This window comes from Delphinapterus leucas, chromosome 7 (genome assembly GCF_059928025.1).
Source record: "Delphinapterus leucas isolate spDelLeu-1000000601 "Yukka" chromosome 7, BTC_Dleu_Yukka2, whole genome shotgun sequence".
In the NCBI taxonomy this organism is placed as follows: domain Eukaryota; kingdom Metazoa; phylum Chordata; class Mammalia; order Artiodactyla; family Monodontidae; genus Delphinapterus; species Delphinapterus leucas.
Window position 1 is genome coordinate 104,620,094 of NC_143135.1, and position 26,316 is coordinate 104,646,409.

The 26,316-nt window shown below is 51.0% G+C and overlaps 2 protein-coding genes across 13 annotated transcripts in view; one reads left to right on the forward strand and one right to left on the reverse strand.

Moving 5' to 3' along the window:
* TMEM45B (transmembrane protein 45B) overlaps positions 1–26,264 on the forward strand; it is a 54,198-nt gene extending 27,934 nt beyond the window's left edge. For 4 of the 5 annotated variants that reach the window (XM_022556148.3, XM_089915828.1, XM_089915826.1 and 1 more), the window contains 3 exons: positions 235–419; positions 920–1,065; positions 2,140–26,264. In XM_022556148.3, coding sequence (XP_022411856.1) covers positions 235–419; positions 920–1,065; positions 2,140–2,251 — 443 coding nt within the window. In that variant the 3' untranslated portion in view covers positions 2,252–26,264. Of the gene's footprint in view, positions 1–234; positions 420–919; positions 1,066–1,776; positions 1,865–2,139 lie in introns of those variants that run through there. The other variant, XM_089915829.1, reaches the window with a different exon arrangement.
* Positions 1–26,316, reverse strand: part of NFRKB (nuclear factor related to kappaB binding protein) — a 41,939-nt gene continuing 15,623 nt past the window's right edge. For 3 of the 8 annotated variants that reach the window (XM_089915817.1, XM_089915819.1, XM_089915818.1), the window contains 17 exons: positions 25,928–26,108; positions 25,245–25,353; positions 24,916–25,042; positions 24,603–24,668; positions 21,281–21,360; positions 21,128–21,174; positions 17,707–17,767; positions 17,119–17,293; positions 15,951–16,057; positions 15,330–15,453; positions 15,070–15,149; positions 14,756–14,976; positions 14,390–14,657; positions 13,559–13,765; positions 10,819–11,586; positions 7,967–8,073; positions 1–7,204 (listed from right to left, as the gene is read on the reverse strand). In XM_089915817.1, the coding sequence (XP_089771943.1) occupies positions 6,871–7,204; positions 7,967–8,073; positions 10,819–11,586; positions 13,559–13,765; positions 14,390–14,657; positions 14,756–14,976; positions 15,070–15,149; positions 15,330–15,453; positions 15,951–16,057; positions 17,119–17,293; positions 17,707–17,767; positions 21,128–21,174; positions 21,281–21,360; positions 24,603–24,668; positions 24,916–25,042; positions 25,245–25,353; positions 25,928–26,108 (3,062 nt within the window). In that variant the 3' untranslated portion in view covers positions 1–6,870. Of the gene's footprint in view, positions 7,205–7,962; positions 8,074–10,532; positions 11,587–13,558; positions 13,766–14,389; positions 14,658–14,755; positions 14,977–15,069; positions 15,150–15,329; positions 15,454–15,950; positions 16,058–17,118; positions 17,294–17,706; positions 17,768–21,127; positions 21,175–21,280; positions 21,361–24,602; positions 24,669–24,915; positions 25,043–25,244; positions 25,354–25,927; positions 26,109–26,316 lie in introns of those variants that run through there. The other 5 variants (XM_089915821.1, XM_030764520.2, XM_089915820.1 and 2 more) reach the window with 4 other exon arrangements.

Genomic DNA, 26,316 nt, shown 5'->3' on the forward strand with positions numbered 1-26,316 from the left:
TGACACCCGCTGACACACACACACACACACACACACACACACACACACACACACACACACACACACACACACACACACACACACACACACACACACCTGCATCGGTTTGTTGCCCTAGAGTGTCACATAAACTGACTTCCTAAGTGCCAGACAGACACTTCCTAGTCAGGCTGAAGCTGGGAACGGATCCCCTGGGGCGGGGGCGGGCCCGACAGCATCCCCTGCTCCACACAGGCTTCCTCTTGTACCACCATGTCCACCACCGGCCACCGCTGGACCAGCACATCCACTCGCTCCTGCTGTGTGCCGTGTTCGCAGGGGCTGTCAGCCTCACCTTGGAAGTGATCCTCCGGGACAACATCGTGCTGGAACTCTTCCGTACCAGCCTCGTTATCCTTCAGGGCACCTGGTTCTGGCAGGTAATTATTCAAAACCATGCTCCTCACCTGGTGCAAGGACGAAGCAGGCCCGCCGAGCGCATCCAGGAGATGCAGCACTGACACACCACTCGAAGGGGGTCAGAAGCCACTTCTCTGCCCACGCCCACCCCTGACCTACGTGACTTTAGCCATCGATATCCTGCTGACACATAAACAAGCTTCATCAACAGAGCACAGGTAGCGAGCAGGCTGAGGATTTATTTACCTGCCTGCCCTTCCCAGCAGAGCTACTGACACCACTTACAGCCTCTACTTGCTTAAAACTGTTCATCTGAAATGTGGGCCCTGAAATTTTAAGTAAGGCTACACTAAAACCAGAGCTAACAGAGCAATTTCCTGTGCAGAGGCTGTTCGATGCTAACAGAGGCATGGGGAATGAGTTGTCTGGGAAATGACAGACACTCTGGCAGCCACAGGAGGCTAGGGGGCTTCTCAGGCCCACCTAATGACAAGGCTGGCTTCTCTGTGTAATCCACCAGATCGGGTTTGTGCTGTTCCCGCTTTTTGGAGCACCCGAATGGGACCAGAAAGATGACGCCAACATCATGTTCATCACCATGTGCTTCTGCTGGCACTACTTGGCCGCCCTCTGCATTGTGGCCATCAGCTACTCGCTGGTTTACTGGTATGTCCAAGAGAAGATGACTTTTGCCAAGTTTGTCCTGACCTGCCCCGTCCCCGAAATGTATTACATTGCATCCTTTTTACCTCCACGCCCCACCCTTCATAACTAAGCAGTGCTAACGTCTACCACTTAATGAGGGCCAACTATATGCCAAGCTCTGTGCCTGCACGTGAGGCTGACGAAGTCTGAGAAGTTAAAGGACCGTCTGTCTGGTCACGGCGACCTCACAGACCCAGGTTTCAAACTCAGTTCTGATGGATTTTAAGTCCGTAGTTTGAAAGGAAAAACTCTGCATTAGGCCATCAGTACTGAACCGCAGTCCCTGCTGTGTCCCTGGTTCATTCAGAGCCCAACACCTTATTCCTGGTTTTGCCCTACTTCCCAGGGACATGTGACGGTCAGATAAGACACCACAGCAGCAAGCGCTCACGACAGCGCTCGCTCTCCCGAGGTTACCAGAGTAGATAGTAATTCCTAGGCACTGACTGTGTCCCAGCACTGTGGTCAGCACTTAAAGTGTGTAAATTACCCCACTTAATGCTCACTTTATAAAGGATGCACGTGATGTTTATAGACGGGGAATCCAAGGCTTCCAAAGACTAACTGGATCGAGGTCACCCAAGGGGTAAACGGCAGAGCCCAGCTCTTTAACCACTGCACACCCGGTCCTGCTAGTTCTGTGTCGTCAGAGCCACCTCTGTTCTTTCCTAGTTCCTGATTTCCCTACCCAAAGAGAGAGAGTTCACCCAGAGAGAGTTCCACACAGACCAAACAGAAGGGAAAGCAGGCCATGGTTTCTCTGAGTTCTATTGCCCGGTCAGTGAATCAACAAATTGTGGGGCAGGGGAACTAAGTTGAGTCTCAGTTACATCACTGACCTTTAAGTGACTGTGAGTCCTTTCACCACCAAAGAGCGCTGTCTAAGAAATCGGAGATGCAGGTGAGTCACCACGGTATTTGACAGAGACATAAAAAACATGCTCTGAGGGCCAGCGGACGCCTTCGCATCCTCGGGTGAGGGAATAAGGCAACCTGGGGCTCACTCCATCTGCAATTATTGTCTCCCCGTTACAGCTTCCTGACACGGGTAAAGAGGCCTGGAGACAGAGAAATCATTGGGATTCACAAGCTGAAGTCAGATCACACCTACCAGAAGGCCCTCCTGAGCGGCTCTGATGAGGACTAGGGCGGCCATCGGTCACCAACGGAGGACGGAGTGTCCTCTGGGGGCACAGCTGGTGGTCAGTGGGGCAGCTCCCTTCCTTCACTGAAACCCCCACTGTGATCCACTCTCAAGGGTCTGTATATTTGCATCTGCTCATTTAACCAACTGAAGTCTCTGCTGCTGTGGTATACTTTGTAGAGAAAAACGAAGCCAGCCTTTATTTGTGTCTCAGTGTGAAGAGAACTCAGACTCTGAAAGTTTCAGAACAGGAAGTGACCTCATGGGTGAATTCAGAATATGAATCCAGCAGAATTTACTGCTTTTGATAATTTAGCCCTTTTTCCCTCAAGAAGGCAGGTACTTTCTTATCAGAAGGTGAATGACAGAGCCTTTATTTTAGAGACATAATTCTAATCCGTATTTTGTAAAGTAAAATAATTCACGAGCTTTGGTATTTTTAAACATGACTCGCCAAGCATCTCCTAACTAATCATAATGTTCCGGAATACTGCAATACCACTCACTGTTGATAAGTGATGAAGTTGGGCCAAAGGTGATTTTTTTGGTTAAATCAGGAAGCTAGTGAGTGGTCCAGCTGAGAGCTGGAGCCCAGATATTCTGACTTCTCAAAAGTACCCTAGTAAGAGGGTGCTGACAGGAAACCTCTATAATGAGGTGGAGAGAAAAATGTCAGGTTATGGAAGGCCTTGAATTTCAACATAGCTGAAAGCAAAAGATAAGAATCCTGCAAAGGACGTGAATCTTGAACTAGTGACATAAAGTCTTGATACTCGAATCTTGGTTCTGGACCTGTTCTTTTTTTTTCTTTACGTTTCGTTCAACAAATATTTATTAATCATCTACTTTGCACCAGCACTGAAATGGTTGTAAGGATTAACGAAATATGTGTCCAGCAAAGAATTCACAGTCTAAAGGGAGAGATATAAGCAGTTATGTGCACGGTGACTGGTGCCCTAAGGGGTAAGTACAGATACCATGGGAAACGAAGGAGGGAAGGAGAAGGTGTGTGTTTGGGGGGTGCCCTACAGAAAAGCACATTCCAGGAACAGAGAATCCAGGCACAAAGACAGTGAGAGTACGAAAGAACGCGGATGGTTAATCAAGCTCTGTAAACTGATAAAAGTGGGTTAGGACAAATCTGAAAGGTCACAGGGACCCACAGTGCCATTCATTTGTACAGTATTTCCCAGACCTTAAACTGCTTTCTATCTCGTTTGACTCTCACAACCACCTGTACTGCAAGAACATCAGGGCTCTTCAGAGAACCGGATCAGCCTAAGGCCACACAACCACGAAGTCCTAAAGCCAGCCTTCAAGTAGGACTCAGAGGCCAGCTTCTCTCCCGCTATGCCCTCCGCTACTTCACACCAACATGGCAGAGATCAGCTGTGCGAAGCACGTATGCTCTTTGGAAGGAATGCTGTACTTACATGAAGGGCAACCTCCCACGGTCAGCCAGCATCTCAGGGTCGAAGCCACATCTTAGGGATTAAGAGTGAGCTACTTGAAGACACTGAATTTTGAGACGAGAACCCAGGAGCCCCCTTTCAGGATCCACTTTGGCCTGCCTGCTGAGTAGGAACCCGAATGTTCATTTAGCAAGTCGTGAATGAAGCATGTTCTATCCAGCAAGTTCTACTGTCGGCCACTAATGTAAAACATGTTCTTGCCTCAGGGGCTGGAGGTGGAAGAAGGAACACAGTCGCAGGTTTACTTTCACAGTAAAGATCTCCATTTGAGATTTTTTTTTTCTTTTTTTTTGGCGGTACGCGGGCCTCTCCCTGCTGTGGCCTCTCCCGTCGCGGAGCACAGGCTCCAGATGCACAGGCCCAGCGGCCATGGCTCACGGGCCCAGCCGCTCCACGGCATGTGGGATCCCCCCAGACCGGGGCACGAACCTGTGTCCCCTGCATCGGTAGGCAGACTCTCGACCACTGCGCCACCAGGGAAGCCCTCCACTTTAGATTTTAAAAGTGGGGAGGGGACAGAACACTTTAAGGAAGTACAGCATTTTCTAGACAGTGAGGGGCTGAGGTGTGACGGTCAGATACAAAATATTACAGTTTGTTCTGATGCACCTGACACAGCACTGTTTGGTATACCTTCACGGAAGTGATCAACCTGCATAAATATTCTCAGATGTGGTGACAAAGTACAAACCGATCACAATGCCATTCACCAAATCTAGTCTCAGATACATGGTCTGAATAATTTCACTAGCCTCTGAGCCTCTGAACCAGGTTCTTCTGGAATTGTTCCCCACAAAACACCCACCAGCTACCATGTCTCTACAAGACCCCTGAGGTCTGCACGCAAGGAACCATGCCTGGTGCAAATGCCGGTGGTGTCACCCAAGCAGCTCCGGCAGGGGGTGCCACCCTCTGGGACCCAAGGGCAGGCTGGGCAGGAAGCACCAGGTCACACTTGCCACCAGCATCCTGAAACTAACCCGCGGGCTAGGATGTGAATATCTGCGGGCACCAAGGAGACAGGCAGAGTCAAGTGACTTCAGCGAACAAGAGTGGAGCTTAGGGTTGAGGCTGAACAAATGATGAAATCATTTGTTAAGTAAATTCAAAAGGGGTTCGTTTTAACCAGCAGTAAATGCCAGAGCCAGGATCCCTCAAGTTTCCACCTCTTTCTCGTTTGGAAACCGGCACACGGGCTTTTCACGTGACATGTGCTCAAGGGAATAATGCCATGCAGACGTGCTCTCCTCCACTCAGGTCAAAAACCAGTCTTTCCTTCCCTGCAGTCTCCGCCTCTCCCCATTACCAATCTTATTTCTGCGCCAGCCTTCTACCACCCACCAAAAGCTCAATCTCACCCCCGCCAATTCACCTCTGCTCTTTATAATCCAGGCTTACCACTCCCAGCTCCGGACGGTCCCCACGTCTCATCAGAACACATCACAGCCACGTCCCCACAGGAAGGCAGCAGAAAGGGCACCTGAATTAAAAGACTGCACTCGCAGCTTGGTTCTCTTTAACTTCAACTCAGGCTTGGATTTTCTCACAGTTAGAACACGGATGGTCATGTCTATTTTACCGAACTGCTTTACGAATCAAATGTCTGTGGACCCAGTGAGCCACTCTTTCTCTGCACCACTGCAACTTGCCTGATCACTCAGCTTCCACCCAGCAACCCCTCCAAAGGAGGCCACTCCAATTCTTTGCCCTCCAACTCCACTTCCTCACAGAGAGCCCGTCAAAGATCATCACTGAATTTCCATGAGTTAGGGATACATTTTTAATAATCTGGATACTTTCAGAAAAGACAGGGAAGTCCTGTCGTTACAGAAAAGCTTCACCACCCAACCCCTGCTCCAATACGAAAGAGGCATATACTGTCAATAATCAGTGCTTTTAATTACATTTTAAAATATTCTGAGTTCTGCCTATAGCTCGAGGGAGGCTGAGAACCGTGAAGCAGCCAGGAGCAAATGACTGTAAACCCAGACCCACCTCCTCTGTGGCTGGTGCTGCCTCGTGTCTGCACCCACCCCCTACCCCTTCTCCCCACCTCTACTCTGGAGCAGAAGCGAGCAAAGTTCTACTTAACAGGTGACATTTCAGGCTTGAGGCCGTGTGGTCTCTATGACAACTACTCAGTTCTGCCTTCTAACTGAAAGCAGCCATAGGCAGTACATAAATGAATGGGCACGGGCTGTGTTTCAATAAAGCTTTATTTACAAAACTGGGTAGCCAGCCCAAGGGGCATGGCTTGCTGACTCTTGCTCCGGAACAAAGCAAAACGCATCATCTCTGAACTGCAATAAAGCCTGTGCTGCAAAAGCAGCACCTCTGCTGGCGTCTGCCTGCTCTGTCCGCTGGCCCTGGACTCGCGTGGGGACACGCTCGATAAGGGGGTCTAAGTCTGCAGGTGACGGTATGGACCACAGTCAAGATCCTGACAGCCCGTCTTTAAGAGGGGCCGCCAGACTAATCCCATGTCAGGGGCCCACGTGACCTCACTTCCCATGTTTCTCCCCCACCTCACGGCCTCTCTGTTACCATGCAGAGATCAAGTCAGCCTCCAACTTACTAAGAATCTTGCTCTTCTCTCATTCTGGTCAAAAGAATAAATAATCAGTTGAGGGGGAGGGGGCGAGCTAAGCCCAGGTTTCTACTTGATAAGGATGTACAAGATGTTCTCTAAAAAAATAAGTTACATAAAAACGTCTGGACACAGAGCTCCTAACTAAACCACCAGCCACAGAGAAGACCAGAGCTAAATAAACCCCGCACAGCACGAGCCTCGTCTGCCGTCTGCACACCTTCTCGCCGTCTGCCCATCCTCAGAGCCTCGCTCCAGGAAACAGCTGGGCTTGTGTGGCCACGGCGCGCTCACACGACCCCACCAGAGAAGCTTCTCCTGGACCAGACAGAACAGACCTCGGAACCCCAGCGCACCTGGCGCAGCGCACTCCCCGCCGAGCAGCAGCCGGGCCGCCATGGTCCCTCCGCTGGCCTTTCTCAGGCAGACGTGCCCGGGGGGTGATGCACCACCCGCTCCTCCCTTTCAGCCAGAAGGCCGACCGGGTGTGGCTTTTGCGGCCACCGTCTTCCTCCCTGAGAATCACTGCTGTTCAGGTGCCTGTTTAGGAGATGGGGCCGTGGTCACGACGACCGTGGAGACGGCTTTGGAGGAACCAGAAGCTGTTCCTTGCTGAAGGTGGGACGCGGGGACAGTCTGGATGCGCACCTGTTTGCAGAAAGAGTGTCTGGTCGGCAGACTGCCCGCGGCCCGTCAGCTGAGGACGAGCAGCACAGGGCAGGAGGGCAGCCCGACACGCGCAACGGGTGCCCGGACCTCACCTGTGTGGCCTGACCCTGCTGCTGGAGCTGCTGCAACTGCTGGGCGGTGAGGAAACTAACCGGCTTGTTGCCAGCAATGAGCTTCGTGCCTGCTGGCATGGTGGTGAGGATGATGTTGCGGCCCAGCCCGCCAAGGCTGCGGAGGGGAAGCACGAGTGAGGCACGGCCGGGCCGGGCCAGCATGAGGCCAGGTCTGGGGCCAGCGGAAAACCCCGGCACTCTGGACTGAAATGGAAACCGGCTGCCGAGACCACCTTTCTTCCAGCTTCTATGCTTCCCGTGTCAGAGAAGAGAGCAAGGCCAAAGCTCCCGGTGCTTTGGATGAAATGGCCCTGTATCTGCTCCGCGACCAGCAGGAGTAACGGACGGGGCCCCAGCAGGTGTGCACTCCTGACCAGAAACCCAGCCCTGCCAAGGCAGCCGCCCTGAGAGCAGCAGACTCATCTCCTCATGCCCTCCATCCCGATCTAAGTCAGAGCCACGAGACACCCAGGCCCCCAGGAGGCCCTCACCTCTGAGCCATCACAGCCCAGGGCTCAGCCATCGAGGCGAGGCCTTCCCTAACGCCCATGCTGGGGACTGCCCCCAGCTGTGTCACACCCACCACCCCCATCCAGCTCCGCCTGTGCCCTCCCCCTTGCTTTCCCTAGAGCACGTCACCGGCCACACAGTACTTTAACTCACTATTCCTCTCCCCACTCACCCTACAGTATAAGCCTGAAGGCAGCACCAACTTCTGTCTGTTTTAATCACTGCTGTATCCACAGCACCTAAAACAACGCGGGGTGCTCGAGACTCACTGCTGAGCACAACAAAGGAGCCCGGGAAACCAGCCGCCTTCCCCTGCATGTCTAGGTGTCCCCCTACGGCCACCCGCCCAACCCTGTACAGCACTTACTTGGCTCCAAGGTTGCCTTTGATGATGGGGGCTGTGACCACACCCTTGCCCTTCATGGGCTGGCTAATGACAGAGAGTGGAACTGTGATCCGCGTAGGCAGCTTCCCCTAGAGAGAAAAAGCAACTGGGTTTATGGAATGGAAGAAAAGACCGCCACGCAGCGTCACCCAGCGCCACCCAACATCACCCAGTGCCACCCAGCTGCCATGAGCCTCCTCTCTCCTGCCTCAGGAAGCAGAGCAGCCGCACGCACCTGCCGTCATCAGGGCAAGACATGTGCCCGAACCACCAAAGAAAGCGTGTGTCCACTTAGGCACAGTATGAGCCTGAGCTCCCAGAGGGGAGGGTCTTACTCATCCACGTACCCCCAACACCGGGGACACAGCCAGGCGGAGGAACTGAGCAAGGACAGAGGCACTCAGGAGTGAATACAGCAGGTGCATAACTGCTGCTCCCCTCGAGCAGGCGCACTGCTGGGGAGCACACAGCAGGACACATTCCCCGAGTGCTCTGCTTCTCCCAGAGGTAAGGGAGGTTAGTCAGCAGACACTAGTAATAAACTCAACCACATGAAAAGTCCAACCCACAGCTAATAAGAAGGCCCAGAGGAAGACAAAAGGAGCTGGAAAGACCTGGTATCTTTGGGATTTCATGATGGCTGGGGTTCGGCCACTACACTAGCCCATTTGTAGGTTGCCTGGTTTTTAACCCTTGGTTGATGATAAAATTTATATACAGTAGGATCCTGTGTACATACAAGTTTAAAAAAATGATTCAAGAGGGGCAGCTAACAAGATGCAAAGAAAAGGAATCAACATTTCCCACAGGCAAGCTGGTTCTAAAGAAGCCAGGCATTCAGGAGGAAAACTGTATACCAGGGCACCACACTGATCTCCACAGCTGAGCTCAACTGCAGCCCCTTAGAAAGCACGGAAAGATGTCAGTGGGCAAGAGAACACGGCCAGATGGGGCCTCCAAGGGAACCTACTAGGGCTGTATTGTCGTCCTAAGAATCCCTAGTGTTGAGAACAAGACCGCTTCAGACCAGCCATCCACCAACTTGTGTCCCTCCATGAACTAGCCTACCAGCTGCCTAGACAGACAGACAGGCAGCACCACTCAGTACTTCCTGCCCCACCAAATGCTCTCCGGTTACAGTGACCCTGATTGATGACAACAGGGTAGATACCGCTGGATTCACCTTTCTGTTTCAGAAGGACTCAAGAGAAACAAAAGTGCATCAAGTAAGCAGTGTCTCCTTGCTTTCTTATTTTAACTTCTCTGATACGAGAACCTAAACAAACATTTCCTTTAAAGCGACACTGCACTTCAGGGTTGGCTGGTTGGTTTTACTACCATGTAGGTCCTCCTTCCTCCCACTAATCCTCTGGATTTTATCCAAATTAGTAAGGTTTTACTATATTGCCTGCTTAGAAAAGTAAACTGTATTTTATACTGTCCAGATGCACCCACCATACAGAACAGTGCCCCTTATCTAGAGATCAAAGAATAAACGCATGCACCCAGAAACACACCTGTTGATATGGAAATTTGGTTTATGATAAAGGTAGTACCCTCAAGTTAGTGGGGACGAGATATACTAGTCATTGATGTTGGAATAATTTGAAAAATATGAGACCTATACCACATGCCATTCACAGAAATATATTTCAAATGGATTTCTCAATTACACTTTTTTTAAACTCTAAAAATATTTTACGAAAATGAGGGCTGACATCTTTATAACCCTGGAGTAAGAAAGGCACAAGACACGAAACCTAGGAGCCGTAAAAGAAAATGCTGATGGATCTCATCAGATAAAATACCTGCAGAGCAAAAGGCTTCACGTGCAAGGTTAAAGATTACCAGACTGGAAGAAAATATTTTCTACACATACAAGAACTAACATGCAGAAGATACAAAGGCTGGTGCCAGCTCACACAATACGAAAAGGCCAAATACCCCAGAAGAAAACCGGCAAAGACTGATTCACCCCTGGAAAGCCCATGCCAACCTCTGGACGAACGGCTGCCCATCCTCACTAAAGATCCAGGAAACAGAAAAAGAACTCTCTTTTTACTAGTAAGATAGGGACATAAATTTTAAAAAAACAGGATATCCAGCACAAGGTTAGGGTACGAGGGAAACAGGAAACTAGCTGATGGGGGGAGTGTAGGCTGGTGTGGCCTTTCTGCTAATACAACTGGAGTATCAGAACTTTCAATGTGTGCCTCCCCGACCCATGCCAGGAACCTCTGCTCCTGAAATACTGATACATGTTCACATACACAAACATGCACTGTAGCAATGGTTTTTAACAAGATACTAAGTATCGTAGGATCTGGAATGAGGCCCAAGACATATTTTTAAATATTTAAATAAAGCAAATCACAGATTGAGGTCTCTCATAGGGATTTTAAAACCACGTAAATATATACGACAATGCTCAGAAAAAGAACTAGGAGGATAAATGCCAAAACACGACGAGTGATGAGCCTCACGAAAGGAGAATCGGAGGTGGTAAGAGGACTCCATACTTACTCCGTGTACCTCCGCACTGTTTTACTTTTTTTTTTTTTATAACATCTTTATTGGAGTAGAGTTGCTTCACAACGTTGTGTTAGTTTCTGCTATATAACAAAGTGAATCAGCCATATGCACACGAATATCCCCTGCACTGTTTTACTTTTATGAGAACGTATGCCCATGCTACACTTTCGTAAATTTGTCTCAGAATTAAACAGCAAAGTATTTTAGTAAATAAGCCTGTTTGGGTCAGAGGAGGAGACAGACTCCCAACAAAAGAAGCTTCCCAAGCAGAAGGGCTGGTCTCCACCACCAATGTTACTCACAGCCTGGGACGTGGAAACAACCGTGGTGCTGACAGGGACCTGCCGCACAGCAGGGGCTCCTGTCCCGATGCTGATGGGGGTGCTGGAAGCCCCAGAAGCCACGGCCACAGTCTTGGACACGGCAGCATTCACACTGGGCAAGGACACCGCGGACGTATGGACAGTTCCAGACCCACTGGCCACGGAGGGCCCTTGCTTGGCATGGGCTGCGACCGTGATGGTCGGGCCTGCTTTGGGGGGCATCACCCCCAGGCCCTGCACGATGCGGATGGTGGCGGCTGGTTTGGCTTCAGATGAGGCCACTGTGTTTTTCCCCTTCTGGTCAGCCACACTCACGCCAAGCGCTGGCATCAAGCGAAAAGCTGAACTCGAGGCTTCTGCTGGCTTGAGGTCAGGAGTCACTTTGACCACGGTGGTCCCTGGTGGAGTGGATGAGGGGGCACTGGCTGGACTGGCCTTGGCAGGGCTGTCAGCTGCGTGGACTGGGTTGGAAGTGACGTGTAAGGTAGCGGAGATGCCTTTGCCTGTGGGGCCGCTGCCTGTCCCAAACAGGTCCTGGGTCAGTTTGACTGTGGTGACCTGGGACTTGGCCAACGTGGCCATCATGTCTGGAGTGATCCGCAGAACAGTCTGGCCCTTGGCGTCCGTGGTGATGGAGGAGGGCGGTAGCCGCAGCACGTCCTTGCCCTGGATACGGAAGTTAGTGGCTGTGAGTGGGATGCTGCTGCCCGTCTGGGGCTTCACGCCGAGCTGCCCAGTGATTGCCACCTGGAGGGGAAGAACAGCACTGACAAAGGCGTTCGCGAGGCTGAGCTGCTTCCAGAGCGTGACTGGGGGAACCTCCACTGCGGGAAATGTGGGTCTCATGTATTTTTCTAACTTGCTATTTTGAAAAATGGAAGACATTCGCCAAAGCAGAAAACAGTCTAACAAATCCATGCACCCATAACACAATTTCAAAAGTTATCACTTGGCCAATTTTATCCATCTTTCCCCACTCTTCAGGGAGCTGGGGTGGGGGGAGGGAGGAGTTGGAATATTTTAAAGTAAACCAATTAAGTATCATTTTGCTGATCAACACATTGGTCCCTGGACATCCAGGGCTGCTCAAGTCCCTGACATAAAATGGCACAGGGCAGTCGGCCCTCCGCACCTGCGGGTTCAAAATCAAAATTCCGTCAGTGGTTGGTTGAACCCGTGGAGGCAGAACCCAAGGAAAGAGAGGGCCGACTGGACTCCTACATGTCTCTAACCTAGAAGAGGACTTCTAAATGTAAAAGTAATCCCCTATCATCACCACATAATCACCCGTAAATATTATAACACACACTAGCATTTCCCCTACAGTCTCAAAAACGCCTCACTGTTGTGCCGACCTCCACTCTGAGGCAGCAGCAGGGCCCGGCACTAAAGGGCATGAGCCCCGGGGCCAGACTTCCCAGGTTCACATACCAACTCCTACCTACGGCCAATGTCCACGTGCAACAGGTGCGATCCTTCTAGGCGGGGGACTCTGTGTCTCGTGAGCCGTCCCCCCTCTACTGGACCACTCATGCCATCAGTCGAGTTCACTCACTATCCATGTCCACTGAGTGGTCACTTCTCAGGCCTCGTCTCACTGCCCTTCACACGCCTGGTGCTGCTACGGACTTCGTGAGCACACTTTCCTCTCAGCCTGTCTCGGTCTCCACACCACAGTGTTTCCTTCTGTCTCAGCGAATGACAGTACCGCCCACCCAGTCACTCAAGCCAAGAGCCACAGGGTCATTCCTGACCCTGTCCTCAAACCACCAGGAAATCACACTGCTCTACCGCCATGCCCTTGCTCGAAGCCCAGCCCACCGCCCACCTGCACGGCTGCAACTCCCTCCCAACTGGCTTCCCTGCTTCCGCCCTTGGCCCCTAAAGTCCATTCCACGCAAAAGCAGTGGAATGGACTTTAGATTTCTTTAAATGTAAACTAGGTCAAGTCATCCTGGCTCACAATCTTCCGATGGCTCCCATCACATTTAAATTAAAAGCAAAGTCTGACGTGACTTAACCACTGGCAACCCCGCCTTCTAACACCTGCGCACTTGCTCACGGAGACTCCAACAGCGTTCCTGTCGTTCCTCAAACATTCCCAACTCAAGGCCTTTTCACGTGCTGTTCCCATGCCTGGGATGCCTGACCCCGGACAAGCACGGTTCTGCACACTCTCCAGCCTCGCTCACCACTCTCACAAGCCTTCTCCCTAGAGAGGTGTTCTCTATGACACTAGGAGCCTTAGAAATGCAGGGGCCTGGTCTGGGTGATGCACAGACTCAGCCCCCAACACCCTGCACAGTGGCCGGCACACAAAAAGCACCCAAAAAACATCTGATGAAAAAAATAACGTTGCTTCATCATTAGTGGTCCCATTTCTTCAACAGTAAAACAGGGGTAACAAAAGTGCCTGCCCTGTGGTGTTATGAGAATGACATTCAAGTTATTCTATAGGGTTTTAGCTAAGTAAATTCATGAAGAGTCTACTCCAAATCAAGAAACTCAGCTACTTAATGCTGAATTACATGGAAAGAAACAGGAAAAAAAAAAACCAAAAACCTCTTTGGCACCTACCAAGCTTGCACTGCCCTTGCTGGAAACTCACGCTTGAAATACCTACGAACTAAGGATCAAAGGTCACAAGCCACTAAGATCTCCAACTATCCTTTGATTCTAGACAAAGGAGTCAGACCCACCTGGACAGCCATGCACCTACCTGCTTGATAATGTTCTGCCCTGTGACGTTCTGAATGACGGCAGCCGCGGGGGTGCTTGGAGCAGAGCCCCCAGGAGAACTGGTGGCCGGCTTACTCGCAGGGTTGACTGTGGCAGGAAGACTTGTCACTGTGAGCCCCGCCGGCCCCGGTCGCTGCACGGTGGCCGCCGCAGTCTGAGCTTTGACTGGAACAGTGGCCATTACTGTCTAGTTCAGGGCAGGAGGGCAAGAGCTTAATTAGACACTAAGCCGCAGACCAGCACGTGGAGTGGTCTCCACCTGTCACCACCCAGGAAGCGTTCCTGTAAGAGGGCTTCTAATCTAACAATGCCGAGGGCGCACTACCCTCTAAAATGAACAGTGCGGAGTTCTTACCCTTAGGTGGAACATCTTAACTTTCAGGAATACTTTCTCATTTAACATCTCATTTCACCCCTACAAACTGAGGGCAAACATTATGCCCCTTTTACAGCAGAGGGACCTGAGGCAGGAGACCCTCGTCTAAAGCACAGCAGTCAGTGGCCTGGCTAAGCCTAGAGGCACAAGGGAAGGAGCCTGAGGCCTAGAATCACAGGCCTGGATTTACATCCCACCTCTGTCTACCAGGGTCCTGATGTCACAATCCTGCGTAAATCACTGAACTTCCCAAAGTTCTGGTTCCCGACACGTATTCAATAAAACAAAACTGATAACTTGCTTACCAGGCTTTGAACATTAAATGAGCTGTTGTGATAAACACCATCGTCAGCAGCAGTAACCCGGGTCCTGGGTCCTGACCCAGACTGCCTGGCAAACTCATCACCCCGGCCCCTGGGCCCCGTCCCTCCTTACCTGGGGCCCGCCTTTGGCCTGCACGGCCGTGGCCGGCACGCGAATCTGTGGTCCTGCTGTCATCTGTGGCAGCGTCGGTGCCAGCCCCGCTGACTGAGTCACAGCAGGAAGGCTGGGCTGGGCCACCACCCGCACTTGGGGGAGTCCAGCCGAGCCGGAGTGGCTCACGACACGGGCAGCAGCCTGAGAACTCGGTGGAGTCTGGCTGGACGCCGGGGAGAGCATGGTTCCCAGCTGCGGCATCGTTGGCGAAGACACGAGAAGAACACTGTAAAGAACACACAGGGAAACAACACAGACAACTTAGGACACGGATTCAAAAGAACCCTGGAGGGAGAAAGCTGGAGAGGAAATGGAAGCGCTCACCCCGAAGTGGATTTCACGGGTTCCGAGACAGTCGTCGGGCCACTTTTGTTCACTGACGGCACAGGCGGGGGGGAGATGGGCGTGGCGGGCAGAGCAGGAGTGGTGGGGGTCACAGGCGTGACTGGGGTGGGGGGCATGCTGGAGTCGCTGAGGCTCAGCTGGCTCTGCTCGGAAGGGCCAGCGCCGAGGACCTTCACCGAACCCTCCTTGCTGCTGGACTTCTACACAAGGACAGGGAGCGCACGGACGCGGGCGTGAGCAAGGCCCACGGGGATGCCACAGCCCCTCGGCCGCCATCCCACGAGGTCACTTACCACCTTGGATGGGGGCTTGGGTTTTTGCTGAAGGGCCTTCCTGGCTTTAGCTGCAGCTGCTTGGGCCTGGTGGATCCGCTCTGTGGACAAGAGTGGGAAGCTTCAGCAACAGCTTAACCTCAGCACAGTATGGAGGGTGGTCTTACCAAGAGCCAGGGCGCTAACCCGCCTCTACAGCTCTGTCCTGCCCGCATGCCAATGAGAAGGAGTGGAGCTGGGGCAGGAGGGCAGAGGTAGCCCTCAGCTGGCTGGGCACACACCGAACTCTTCCTCGCTCCGGTCCCGATGCAAGTAGATCCACAACTTCCGTCCGATGTCGTACTTCACACACGGGTCCTTCTCGTAATGCAGCCGATCCAGGGCACCACTCACCACTGTATTCACCTGAGACCCAGGACAAAGAGGAGGAAGGACCACGCAGGCTCAGACTCGGGGAAAATCCCTGGGTGAGAGGCACAGCTAACACACACATCCTACCTCCCAATGGCTAACCCCATCACTCGGCAAAACAAGAAACTACGAGTCCTGAGAGATGGAGGTGCTGTGCCCTGAAGATGGTGAGCTGAGAGAAGGAGAGCCTCGCCAATGGCAAGGTCGAGGGGCAGCACTGCTTTCCTTTCTCAAGACGGCCTCCTTTCCTCTCCATCGGTTTTTTTTTTTTTTTGGCTGCGCCGCACGGCTTGCAGGATCTTAGGTCCCCGATCAGGGACTGAACCTGGACCCTCAGCAGTGAGAGTGCCGGGTCCTAACCACTGGACCACCAGGGAATTCCCCATCAGTTGTTTTTCTTTTTTTTTTTTACGTTATTCTATCTTGTATCTCCTTGTAAGCTCCCTTAAATCCATCCTGGAACAAAACACGAGCAGCCCTTCCCCTCCTACCTGAGTGCTGGTGACGTCTGGAGCCAGGAACTGGGAGTCCTTGAGCAGCTCGCAGATCTCCGCCCGCGTGCCCTCCCCGTTGGGCAGCCGGGCCGCCGCGTCGCGAACTGACACCAGAAACAGCAAAGTCCGAGCGTCAGCAGGGCTCCCCGGGAGAGCTGTCCCCCAACTGCTGACCAGCAGCAGGTGGGCATGGCCCTCTGCAGGCAGCTTCTTCCACACCCTTCACACTTTCAGCCAAGGCTGAAGACCCAGGACCCCTGAGAGTTCAGTGCGTCCAGGAACTCAGGCAGAAAAAAGTTACAACTTTAACTGAAATTCAGCACTTCCCTCCATTGTGAACCAAGGTTGGCATAACCTTTGTTGGCATATGTTGCCAACCATATGATGGCAGTGCCATGATGCTGTAATGGAAATCAGACATTTTCTTATCACAGCACAGCTGCTGCGGGCAACCCAAAATATTATTTCCACTCATCACTAGTTGGGAACTAGAGGAGTTAGAAGACCTGCCACCAGATCTTGTCTTTTTTTTTTTTTTGCAGTACACGGGCCTCTCACTGTTGTGGCGTCTCCCGTTGCGGAGCACAGGCTCCAGACGCGCAGGTTCAGCGGCCATGGCTCACGGGCCCAGCCGCTCTGCGGCATGTGGGATCTTCCCGGACCGGGGCACGAACCCACGTCCCCTGCATCGGCAGGCGGACTCTCAACCACTGCGCCACCAGGGAAGCCCAAAAACATACATTTCTGCACCATAAATCTGTTTTAATATTCTGATAACAATTTCAATATGACTGGTTTCTTTTGTAACTCTGTGCATCTTATTTTAGGCATTTAAAAACTTAATTCTGAGAAGGGGTCCAGGGTTACCAGACTGCCAGCAATCTGTGGCACAGAAAAGGTTAAAAACCTCACCTTTGAAGGAATCCTAGCCTGGAGGAAGCAAATTCCGACACCTAAGCTAACTGTTTAGCAGCCTGTGAACAGTTCCTGAAGGAAGGTAAACATGAGCCCAGACTCCAGGGAGGAAACACGGATTCTGTGTAGATCTCTGGGGCAGAATCCCTCCTTCCGCCTCCCCAACTGCAAAGCTTCCTGAAGCTACGCTGACCCTCCAGCCTTTGCAATGGGGGCGGGGGGGGGGTGGGAAGCAGACGGAGGCACGCACCCAGGGACAGGATGGTGACGTAGGCGGGCCGGTCGGAGCGCAGCAGGGAGTGTTCCCGCGCCTTGTTGAGCGATGTCTCCTTGTCGAACACGCCCTTCACGGGCCCCACCACGGACTCGAAGCCATGCATGCGGAAGGTGAATGCCTTGTGGGGCTGGCTGTACCGGTAACGCTCCTGCCAAAAGAAGGGCCGAGGCTCCTGAGTCAGTCACGGGGGCTCTCTCTAGCCACCCCGTACAGGAAGGGGTCAGCCCGGAGACATTAAAGCAAAAAGCAAACAGGCTATTCCACTAGGAACACTGAGCCGGCCACAGCGGGAGAAGGATGGTCCCCAAACGCCAGTCACTAGCGAACGGATCAGGAGGTAAATGTGATGTCTTGTATCTGAAGAAAAACCACCAGACCATTATTTCGTTCCCTTCCTCACACCACCTCTGCCCCCAAAAGCAATCCCAACCCACGGAATAGCAAGGTTAAGGGTGTGAGTTGCTTCCAAGAATTTGGACTCAAGGACAGTCAGGCTCAGAGCTTCTCACCTCATGGCCTCACAGATACAGAGATTTACACCGGGTTCCAGCTTTTTCTTACCTGCTCCTGAAAAACTCGCTTCTCCTCTCCCGTGCTGGGCCGCACCACATAGTCAGTTCTTCTGGAACACAAAGACCTTTGGGTCCATCACCCCTTCTCCAGCACCCCAAACCACTGGGTCCATCGCCCCCTCTCCAGCACCCAGAACCACATCCTTTGCAACACGAGTGCTCTATTTGTTCATTAGTGCTCTTATCTTGCAAAGGTCAGAAGTCCACTTTCCAAATCCTGCCAAGTAGCTCCTGCTGGTATTTGCAAAATTACTTGATTCTTAGAAGTCCAGAAAGGTACTGGGTAGGTGGGAAAGAAACTGACGTCATGTTTTACCTACTGTTTTCAGTACTGTTGCTAAGTAAGCCTAATCCAAAGGTAACAAAGAATTCAGCTTTAGAGGAACAAAGGACTTCAAATTTGTACGATGACAAGGGTGGTTTTTCTGCTTCCTAGGCAAAAGTACCAAGTAAGTGAGATCAGGGAATTCCCCGGTGGTTCAGTGGTTAGGACTCCGCATTTTCAATGCCGGGGCCTGGGTTTGATCCCTGGTTGGCGAACTAAGCTCCCATAAGCCACGCAGTGCAGCCAAAAACAAAAAGAAAAGAAAAAAAGAAATTGAGTTCTATTATGTAAGGCAATGGTTCTGCCACTTTCAGGTTGGTCCTGAGTGCTGGTGTTCAGGAATCTAACTAAAGAGCTATACAACAGCATCAAAGCAATAAAACTCTTAGAATACGTTTAACCAAGGAGGTGGAAGATCTCTACACTGAAAACTACAAGACTTTGATTAAAGAAATTGAAGAAGACACAAGTAAAAAGATACTCTATGTTCAAGGACTGGAAGAATACTGTTAAAATGCCCATATCACCCAAAGATATCTATAGATTAATGAAATCCCTATGAAAATTCCAATGACCTTTTTCACAGAAATAGAAGAAAACAATCCTAAAATTTGTATGGAACCACAAAAGACCCCGAACAGCCAAAGCAATCCTGAGAAAGAACAAAGCTGGAAACATCACACTTGCTGATTTCAAACTATGTTACAAAGTCACAGTAATCAAAATAGTATGGTACTCTCATAAAAATAGACACATAAACCAGTGGGACAGAACTGAGAGCCAAGAAATAAACCACTGCACATACGGTCAACTAATACTTGGCAAATGGAGCCAAGAATACTCAATGAGGAAAGAACAGCCTCTTCAATAAACAATGCTGGGAAAACTGGACAACCACAAGCAGAAGAATGAAACTGGGCCCCTACCTTAAACCATTCACAAAAATTAACTTGAAATGGATTACACTTCAACGTAACACCTGAAACTAAACCTCCTAGAAGAAAATATCGGGAAGAAGCTCCTGCACAATGATCTTGGCAATGATTTTTTGGAGATGACACCAAAAGCACAAGCGACAAAAGCAAAAATAAACAAGTAGGACTACCTCAAAGAAAAGCTTCTGTACAGGGGCCTTCTCTGGCGGCACAGTGGTTAAGAATTCACCTGCCAATGCAGGGGACACGGATTCAAGCCCTGGTCCAGGAAGATTCCCACATGCCTCGGGGCAGCTAAGCCCGTGCGGCACAACTACTGAGCCTGCGCTCTAGAGCCCGCAAGCCACAACACCGAGCCTGTGTGCCACAACTACTGAAGCCTGTGTGCCTAGAGCCCGTGCTCCACAACAAGAGAAGCCACCGCAACGAGAAGCCTGTGCACCGCAACAAAGAGTAGCCCCCACTCGCCGCAACTAGAGAAAGCCTGTGCACAGCAATGAAGACCCAACGTAGCCAAAAATTAAATAAATTTATTTTTTAAAAAAAGCTTCTATGCAAAGAAAACCATCAACAAAATGAAAAGGCAACCTACAGAATAGCAGAAAATATTCGCAAAACATACATGTGTAAGAGTTTAATATCCAAAATACAACTCAAAAGCAACTCCTACAACTCAAAAGCAAAATACCCAAATAATCCAATTAAAAAACGGGCAAAGGACCTGAACAGACATTTTTCTAAAGATACACGAATGACCAACAGGTACACGAAAAGGTGCTCAACATCACTAATCATCAAGGAAATACAAATCAAAACCACAATGAAATATCACTTCACATCCATTGGAGTACCTATTATCAGAAAGACAAGAAATAACAAGTGTTGGCGAGGATGCAGAGAAAAGGAAACCCTTGTGCGCTATGGTGGGAATGCAAACTGGTGTAGCCGTTAGGGAAAGTAGTATGGACGTTCCTCAGAAAACTGAAAACAGAACTACCACATGATCCAGCAATCTTACCTCTGGGAATATTTCCAAAGGAAATGAAACCACTATCTCAAAGAGATACCTGTACCCCCATGTTCACTGCATTATTTACAATAGCCAAGACATGGAAACAACTGTGAGAGATAAGTGTCCACCAATGGATGAATGGATAAAGAAAATGTGTGTGTGTACACACACACACACACACACACACACACAGCGGAATGTTATTCAGTCATTAAAAAATGTACGAAATTCTACCATTTGCAACAACACGGATGGATCTAGAGGGTATTATGCTTAGTGAAATAAGTCAGTGAAAAACAAACACTGTATGATCTCACTTACACATGGAACCTAAAAGAAGCGTAACTCACAGAAACAGAGCCTAGAATGGCAGTTACCAGGGGACGGGGGAAATGGGGAGACACTAGTTAAAGTTATAGAAAGTTCTATGGATCTAACAAATAGCATGGTGACTACAGTCAACAATACTGCATCATATACTTGAATGTTGCTAAGAAAGATCTTAAATGTTTTCACTACAAAAAAAGAACTGGTAATTATGTAAGGTGACGGATGGGTTGACTACCCTTACTGTGGTAATCACTTCACTATATATATGTACATATATGTGTGTGTGTATATATATATATATATATATAAATATAAATAAAATCAATACACCGTACACCTTAAACTTACACCACGCTTTGTCAATTATATCTCCACAAAGCTGGGGAGAAAGAAAAGGGACCATGACAGACTGCAAACAGTCACATGAGAGATACAAAGGCTCAGGACGAGGTTGAGACCTAAATCCCAGCCTGGGTCCTGTCACTTACCCTCACACCTCCCTTTCTTTGTAGGTAAAATGAGGAAGATGGGCTGGATAACCCATTCTCCAGTGGGAACTGAAGGGGGGACCGGGGAAAAGCATGCACCTACAGGTGGATCCCACCTCCTCAGAGACTCATGGGGAAAACACTTCTACTGCTGGGAGCGTGCTGCCTCTTAGCGAGGCTGAGGCAGATAAGGACCAGTGGATCCCGGCATCTCAAGCCCACTCTGGCTCTAACATACAAGGATGTGTCAGCACAACCAGGGCAGTACTTAAGATGATGCTTTCTTGGGGCACCATCCTCCGTTAGGGTACTATACTCACACCCGAGGAACAGGCGTTGTGGCATCTGAGCTGTCTTCATTTTCTTGCTGGAGAAAAGGAAAGTAGTAACAGGTAAATGGACTGAAGGATTTTGGCTAACTCAGGGTTCTGGAAGCCCAGCACGAGAAAGCTGGTAGTTCTCAACAACCATACCTTACAGAAGGCCTGGTCTTTAGTTTCCAGCCACAGCTGGAAGAGTGCAGCTAACTCCTTTTCATTATCTTGGGGCTGGCCTATTAGAACAAAAAGGCAAAAAATAATAATATGATCTAAGGATATGACCTAAGGATGCCACTTCCTCCTTACTTGCTGTATCTACATCTGGACCTATAGCGATGGTCCTGTACACAGAATACCCGTCTGCCTGGACATCCACAGGCAGAATGAAACTGGACCCCTGTCTGACACCACTCACAGAAATTACCTTGAAATTAACTGGAAGGGATTAAACACTCACCTTGCTGGATTAACTTGAAGGGTCCGGATGGACATCCGTATGGACAGTCCAGCCAGCACCCTAACTCCTCAGTCGCGTGACCTCAGGGCCTCCTCCCCCCACTCCAGCCTCTCACTCCCACTATCACAACTGGACCTTGTCATTCCCCCAAACGGGACTCTTCAAAATGCCTAATCCAGTTTCTCAACCCTGGCTATGCCTAAGAATCACCTGGAAACTTTTAAAAATGCCAAGGCTTGGGCCCCACTCAACCAATCAATCAGAACCCCTGTGGGTAAGGCCCAGGTACCAGCGCTTTTAAAAAGCTTCCCAACTGGCGGCAGCACACGGCCAGGACTGGGAACCTTCAACTAACCCCGCATCCTGCTCTCTGGCCGCAGCAGCCTCCCCTCCCCTCCCCTCCCCGCTGTCTACCCTCGCCCACCAAAACGTTACCTGGACTCCACCGCACTGCTGGTCCAGACACCCCACTTTCCGGCCCCCTCAGCCCCTCCCTTCACACTTCCCCCACTCGGCGAGGGCCCACGCCCGTCACTTCAACGACAAGCCGAGCAACACAGCAATACCTAACACCTGTCCCTTCCGTCTCTGCGTCGCTTCCGTCGGGCAAAGCTCACGTCCTAAACCAGCCATACTCTCCACTCGGGCAGCTGCCGGCTGCCGGAGACAAGGCCCAGAGACAGGCAGAGAACACCCCTATCAACGAGCGGACAGCCACCGTCACTGGCCCTCAATCTGCCCGCGAGCCCCGCACTAGCCGGCCTCCCTGCCCGCTGGACAGCAACTGCCTCCCCCTTCTCCACCGCCCCTCCCGCGCACAGCAGGCCTCCCACCTCCCACAGGAAGGCCACAGACCCACCCCCTCAACTCCCCATGGCGCGATCCAGCAGCCACGGCTCCTCCTCCACCCGGACAGATGTGCTGCCTCCTGCCACCTGAGGCCGGCCCCTGCCCCCAGGAATTCACCCTATGACAGGTGTCCCCTCCTCTCCTGTCCCTCTCCACCGACACTTAAGTCCTCTCCTGGCCACGAGCCCCGCTTCCTCTGCTCCCCTCCGCCACCAAACCTCTAGAAAGCGCTGTCCACACTCACTGTCTCTTTAACCACGGGGACTGGGAAACGTTTTCCTGCCTGCAGGAAAGGGGGCCTGATCGGCAGCACGTGCAGACCTCTGCGGTGTACGTGAAGGTCAGCAAACCACTTCTGGAAACAAAGTTTTGTGGCCGTTTGTTTACACCCTGTCTCTGGCTGCTGTGCACAGGGTAGAGTTGAGTAGCCACAGCAGAAAGCATCTGGCCCACAGGCTTGAGACACTTATTACCTGGTCCTATTAGGGCAGCCTCCCCCGGCCGATTCTCTGCCACCAGCCGGACAGGCGGGAAGAGCTGCAGCCAGCCTCACGAGCGGCCTCAGCTCACCTCTGCCCGCAACCGGCATCACCCCACTAAGGAATCACTCCTCCAAGGGAGCCATCATTTCTTCCATGTCCACAAATCCAGTCTTGACCTTCCTGAACCTTAGGAACAACGAAGGTTAATGACCACTCCCCACCTCCTGACTCTCGGACCCCACAGCTTCCGCCTGACTCTGCGGTCACTGCCTCTCCCGTGTCCCCACTCAGCCTCCGCCACCTCGGAGCTTATCAAGGCTTAGCCCCAGGCCCTCTTTCCTCCTCACTCTCCCCATGCCTTTGACTTCGCTCGCTGCACATGTGCCCACAGCTTTCTACCCTGACTGTGGGTCTGGACTCTAAACCCACTGCCTACTTCACATGTCCATTTCAACACCCCAAAGGCAGCTCAAGGCAGCATGTGCACAACTACACTCACGCGCCTCACCCCCACCCAGGCCTGGACGTCCTCCCCAGCTGCCTACGTCGACGGCGGACCCCCATCCGCCAGGTACAAATCTAGCAGAAGTGACACCTGACTGCCCTCTTCCTTCACTCGCCACACCCAACCCACAACCACATCCTCCGGCTTCTACCACCTAAAGCTCCCAAATTCATGCAGCCTCTCTACCCAGGTGCAACATCCTCTCTGCGCAGGCCTGTGTGATCTCCGCGGGAACCATCCCTGAGTCACTGACCCACACGGCTCCCCCCATGGGGAGCCGCCTCCCCTCCGCCTGCCTGGCTCATCCCTAGTCGTTGTTAAGACCGCTGCTCAAACGACCTTCCCCAGGAAGGCCCTCCCGGACTCCACACGCATGCCACACCCATGCCTCCTTACAAACGCCCACCCCTAGCGGCACTTTTCCCTTACAGAATGGCTAAGTTTGTCATTTCATTCAAATGAGTATTTGTTCCCCAAACAAACTCCACGAGGGGAGCACGCTGTCTACCTCACAAACCACTACCTCACCCCCGGCACCTAACAGTGCCTGACACCTAGAAGGTTAATCCATGTTGCAAGCAATGAACGCATCCACTACTTCCACAACCTTCTCTCCGTGTTTCTCTTCATAGACCACTGGACAGAGTGGAGAAAGGTTTGTCCATTTCCACAGGAAATCAACACTGAATCTTCCTCTCATCACCAAGTTATTTCAGGTACATGTTACTACAACTTACACAGTAAGTGGAACTTCACAAATTTATAAGAAAAAGAACCTGTTCTTTAGAAGTAGCTTACTGAGGGCTGCCCAACACATTATCCTCAAAAGCAAAACCCATTTTAGGAAAGAAAAACAATTATATTACTACAAATTAACCTAAAAACCACAGATATGGTTGACATAAATGTAGGTGCTATTGTAAAACATCCCACAGATTTCAATTCAGCCAGCCCCAGAGTGCAGCGGAACTGAAGGGCAAATGCCACCTCAGCCAACTCCAACGGGGGTGAACTCAGACCCTGAGAATTTCTTGAAGGACTCTTTTACTGAGCAAAATAAGGTTTAATATTGCCTTTTTCAACATTCTCCTGGCACACACTGACTGGAAGGCACAAGAAGCTCGGGGAGAAAACGAGAGAAAGAGAACCTACTATGACAGGTAGGTGACGTGCATTACTCACCAAGCAACTTCCACTGCTGGGTTTTCTCTTTGAAGCCAACAAATGGAGAGAAGCTGGAAGGTACAGCTGCAAGAAATGGATCCCATGAACAAGCCACACAGGTCAGAGAGATTACTAAACTCAGAATAACTGACACCCCTGAGCTCCGAGATAACTTCTGTATGTTAATGGTGTATCAGGACAGCAGAGACCTCCAAGGCATGGCATCGCATCACGCAAAGCCACAACGGATGTAACCAGTAAAGCTGCAGTCTACTATGAGAATTAGACAAAGCGGGGTAAATACCGGGCCCTACAGAACAAAGTACCTTACCACGGCTTTCTCCAGCAAGATACTGCAGGGCTGGTAACACCAACTCTGCCCAGTTGGGGGCCGCAGAGAACCAGCTATTGAGGGAGCTGGCTGGAGACGACTGCCAGTCCAAAACTCGCTCCTCTAGCTGAGGGAGAGTAAAGGCAGAACCCGGTTAGATTTCTATTCCACGCCAGCGATTCCAAGGCTGTGCCAGAACAAACTGGCTATGTCTGTCCAGTCTGCTCAAGTCACAAAGCAAGTCAACTGTGGAGCTTCGCGGGGAACCCAGAGCTGAAGATTTCTATAATCTGAAACTGCTACACACTTGGCTTTTCCAAAATTCTTACCATAGGAAGGCTAGCCTGCCCCTCCAGCAACAAGATCTCCAAGAGAAGAGAGAAGAAGCTGGAAGATATTTCATTGATTCCAAGGCAAGGCTTGAGGTCTTCGAGAGGCCTAATGAGGGAAGAAAAATATAAGAACCACCAAAAGGGCTTCCCTGGTAGCCTAGTGGTTTAAGAATCCGCCTGCCAATGCAGGGGACACAGGTTCAAGCCCTGGTCCTGGAAGATCCCACATGCCGTGGAGCAACTAAGCCCGTGCGCCACAGCTACTGAGCCTGCGCTCTAGAGCCCGCGAGCCATAACTACTGAGCCCGTGCGCCACAACTACTGAAGCCTGTGCACTTAGAGCCCGTGCTGCACAACAAGAGAAGCCACCGCAATGAGAAGCCCGCGCACTGCAAGGAAGAGTAGCCCCCGGTCGCCGCAACTAGAGAAAGCCCACGCGCAGCAACGAAGACCTAATGCAGTCAAAAATAAATAAATTAAGAAAAAAAAAGAACCACCAAAACAACCAAGAGCACATGCCTAGGTTGCTTTAGGTCCTCCAAGCCTCCAAGGCGTCATAAAAAAGCTCAGTGAAAGCCCACACCATACACGTTCCCCAGCAGGACCCCTGGGACCTAGGGCTCTCAAGAAGCACCAGCTCTGGGGACGGCCCTGAGCCATGACCCCCACTGCTCACTTACTCCTCCTTGATAGCGGGTATGGCCAGTGGAGACGGTGCCTGTGAGAGGGGTGGGAGACCTTCAGTACCGCTTAGGGGTTCCGCCAGATCCTCTGCCTCTGATTTGATCATTTTTATTTTCTTCTTCTTCCTTTCCTCTTTTTCCTTAACTTTTTTTTTAAGGACAGCCAAGTCATATAGTGCTGGGGAAAAAAAGTAACTCAAGTCATAGAACTGCATTTTCTACATCAGGAAATGAGGAGTCTTATCTGTATATTATTTTCCCAAGGCCCACCAGCAAAAGAAAGAAAAGTCTCAGTAATAAGACATATAGTTTCGTTTTTTTTTTTTAAACCAAACTCAATGAGTGCTTTAAAGAGTCAATGAATGATCCATTGTACTGATTTTATA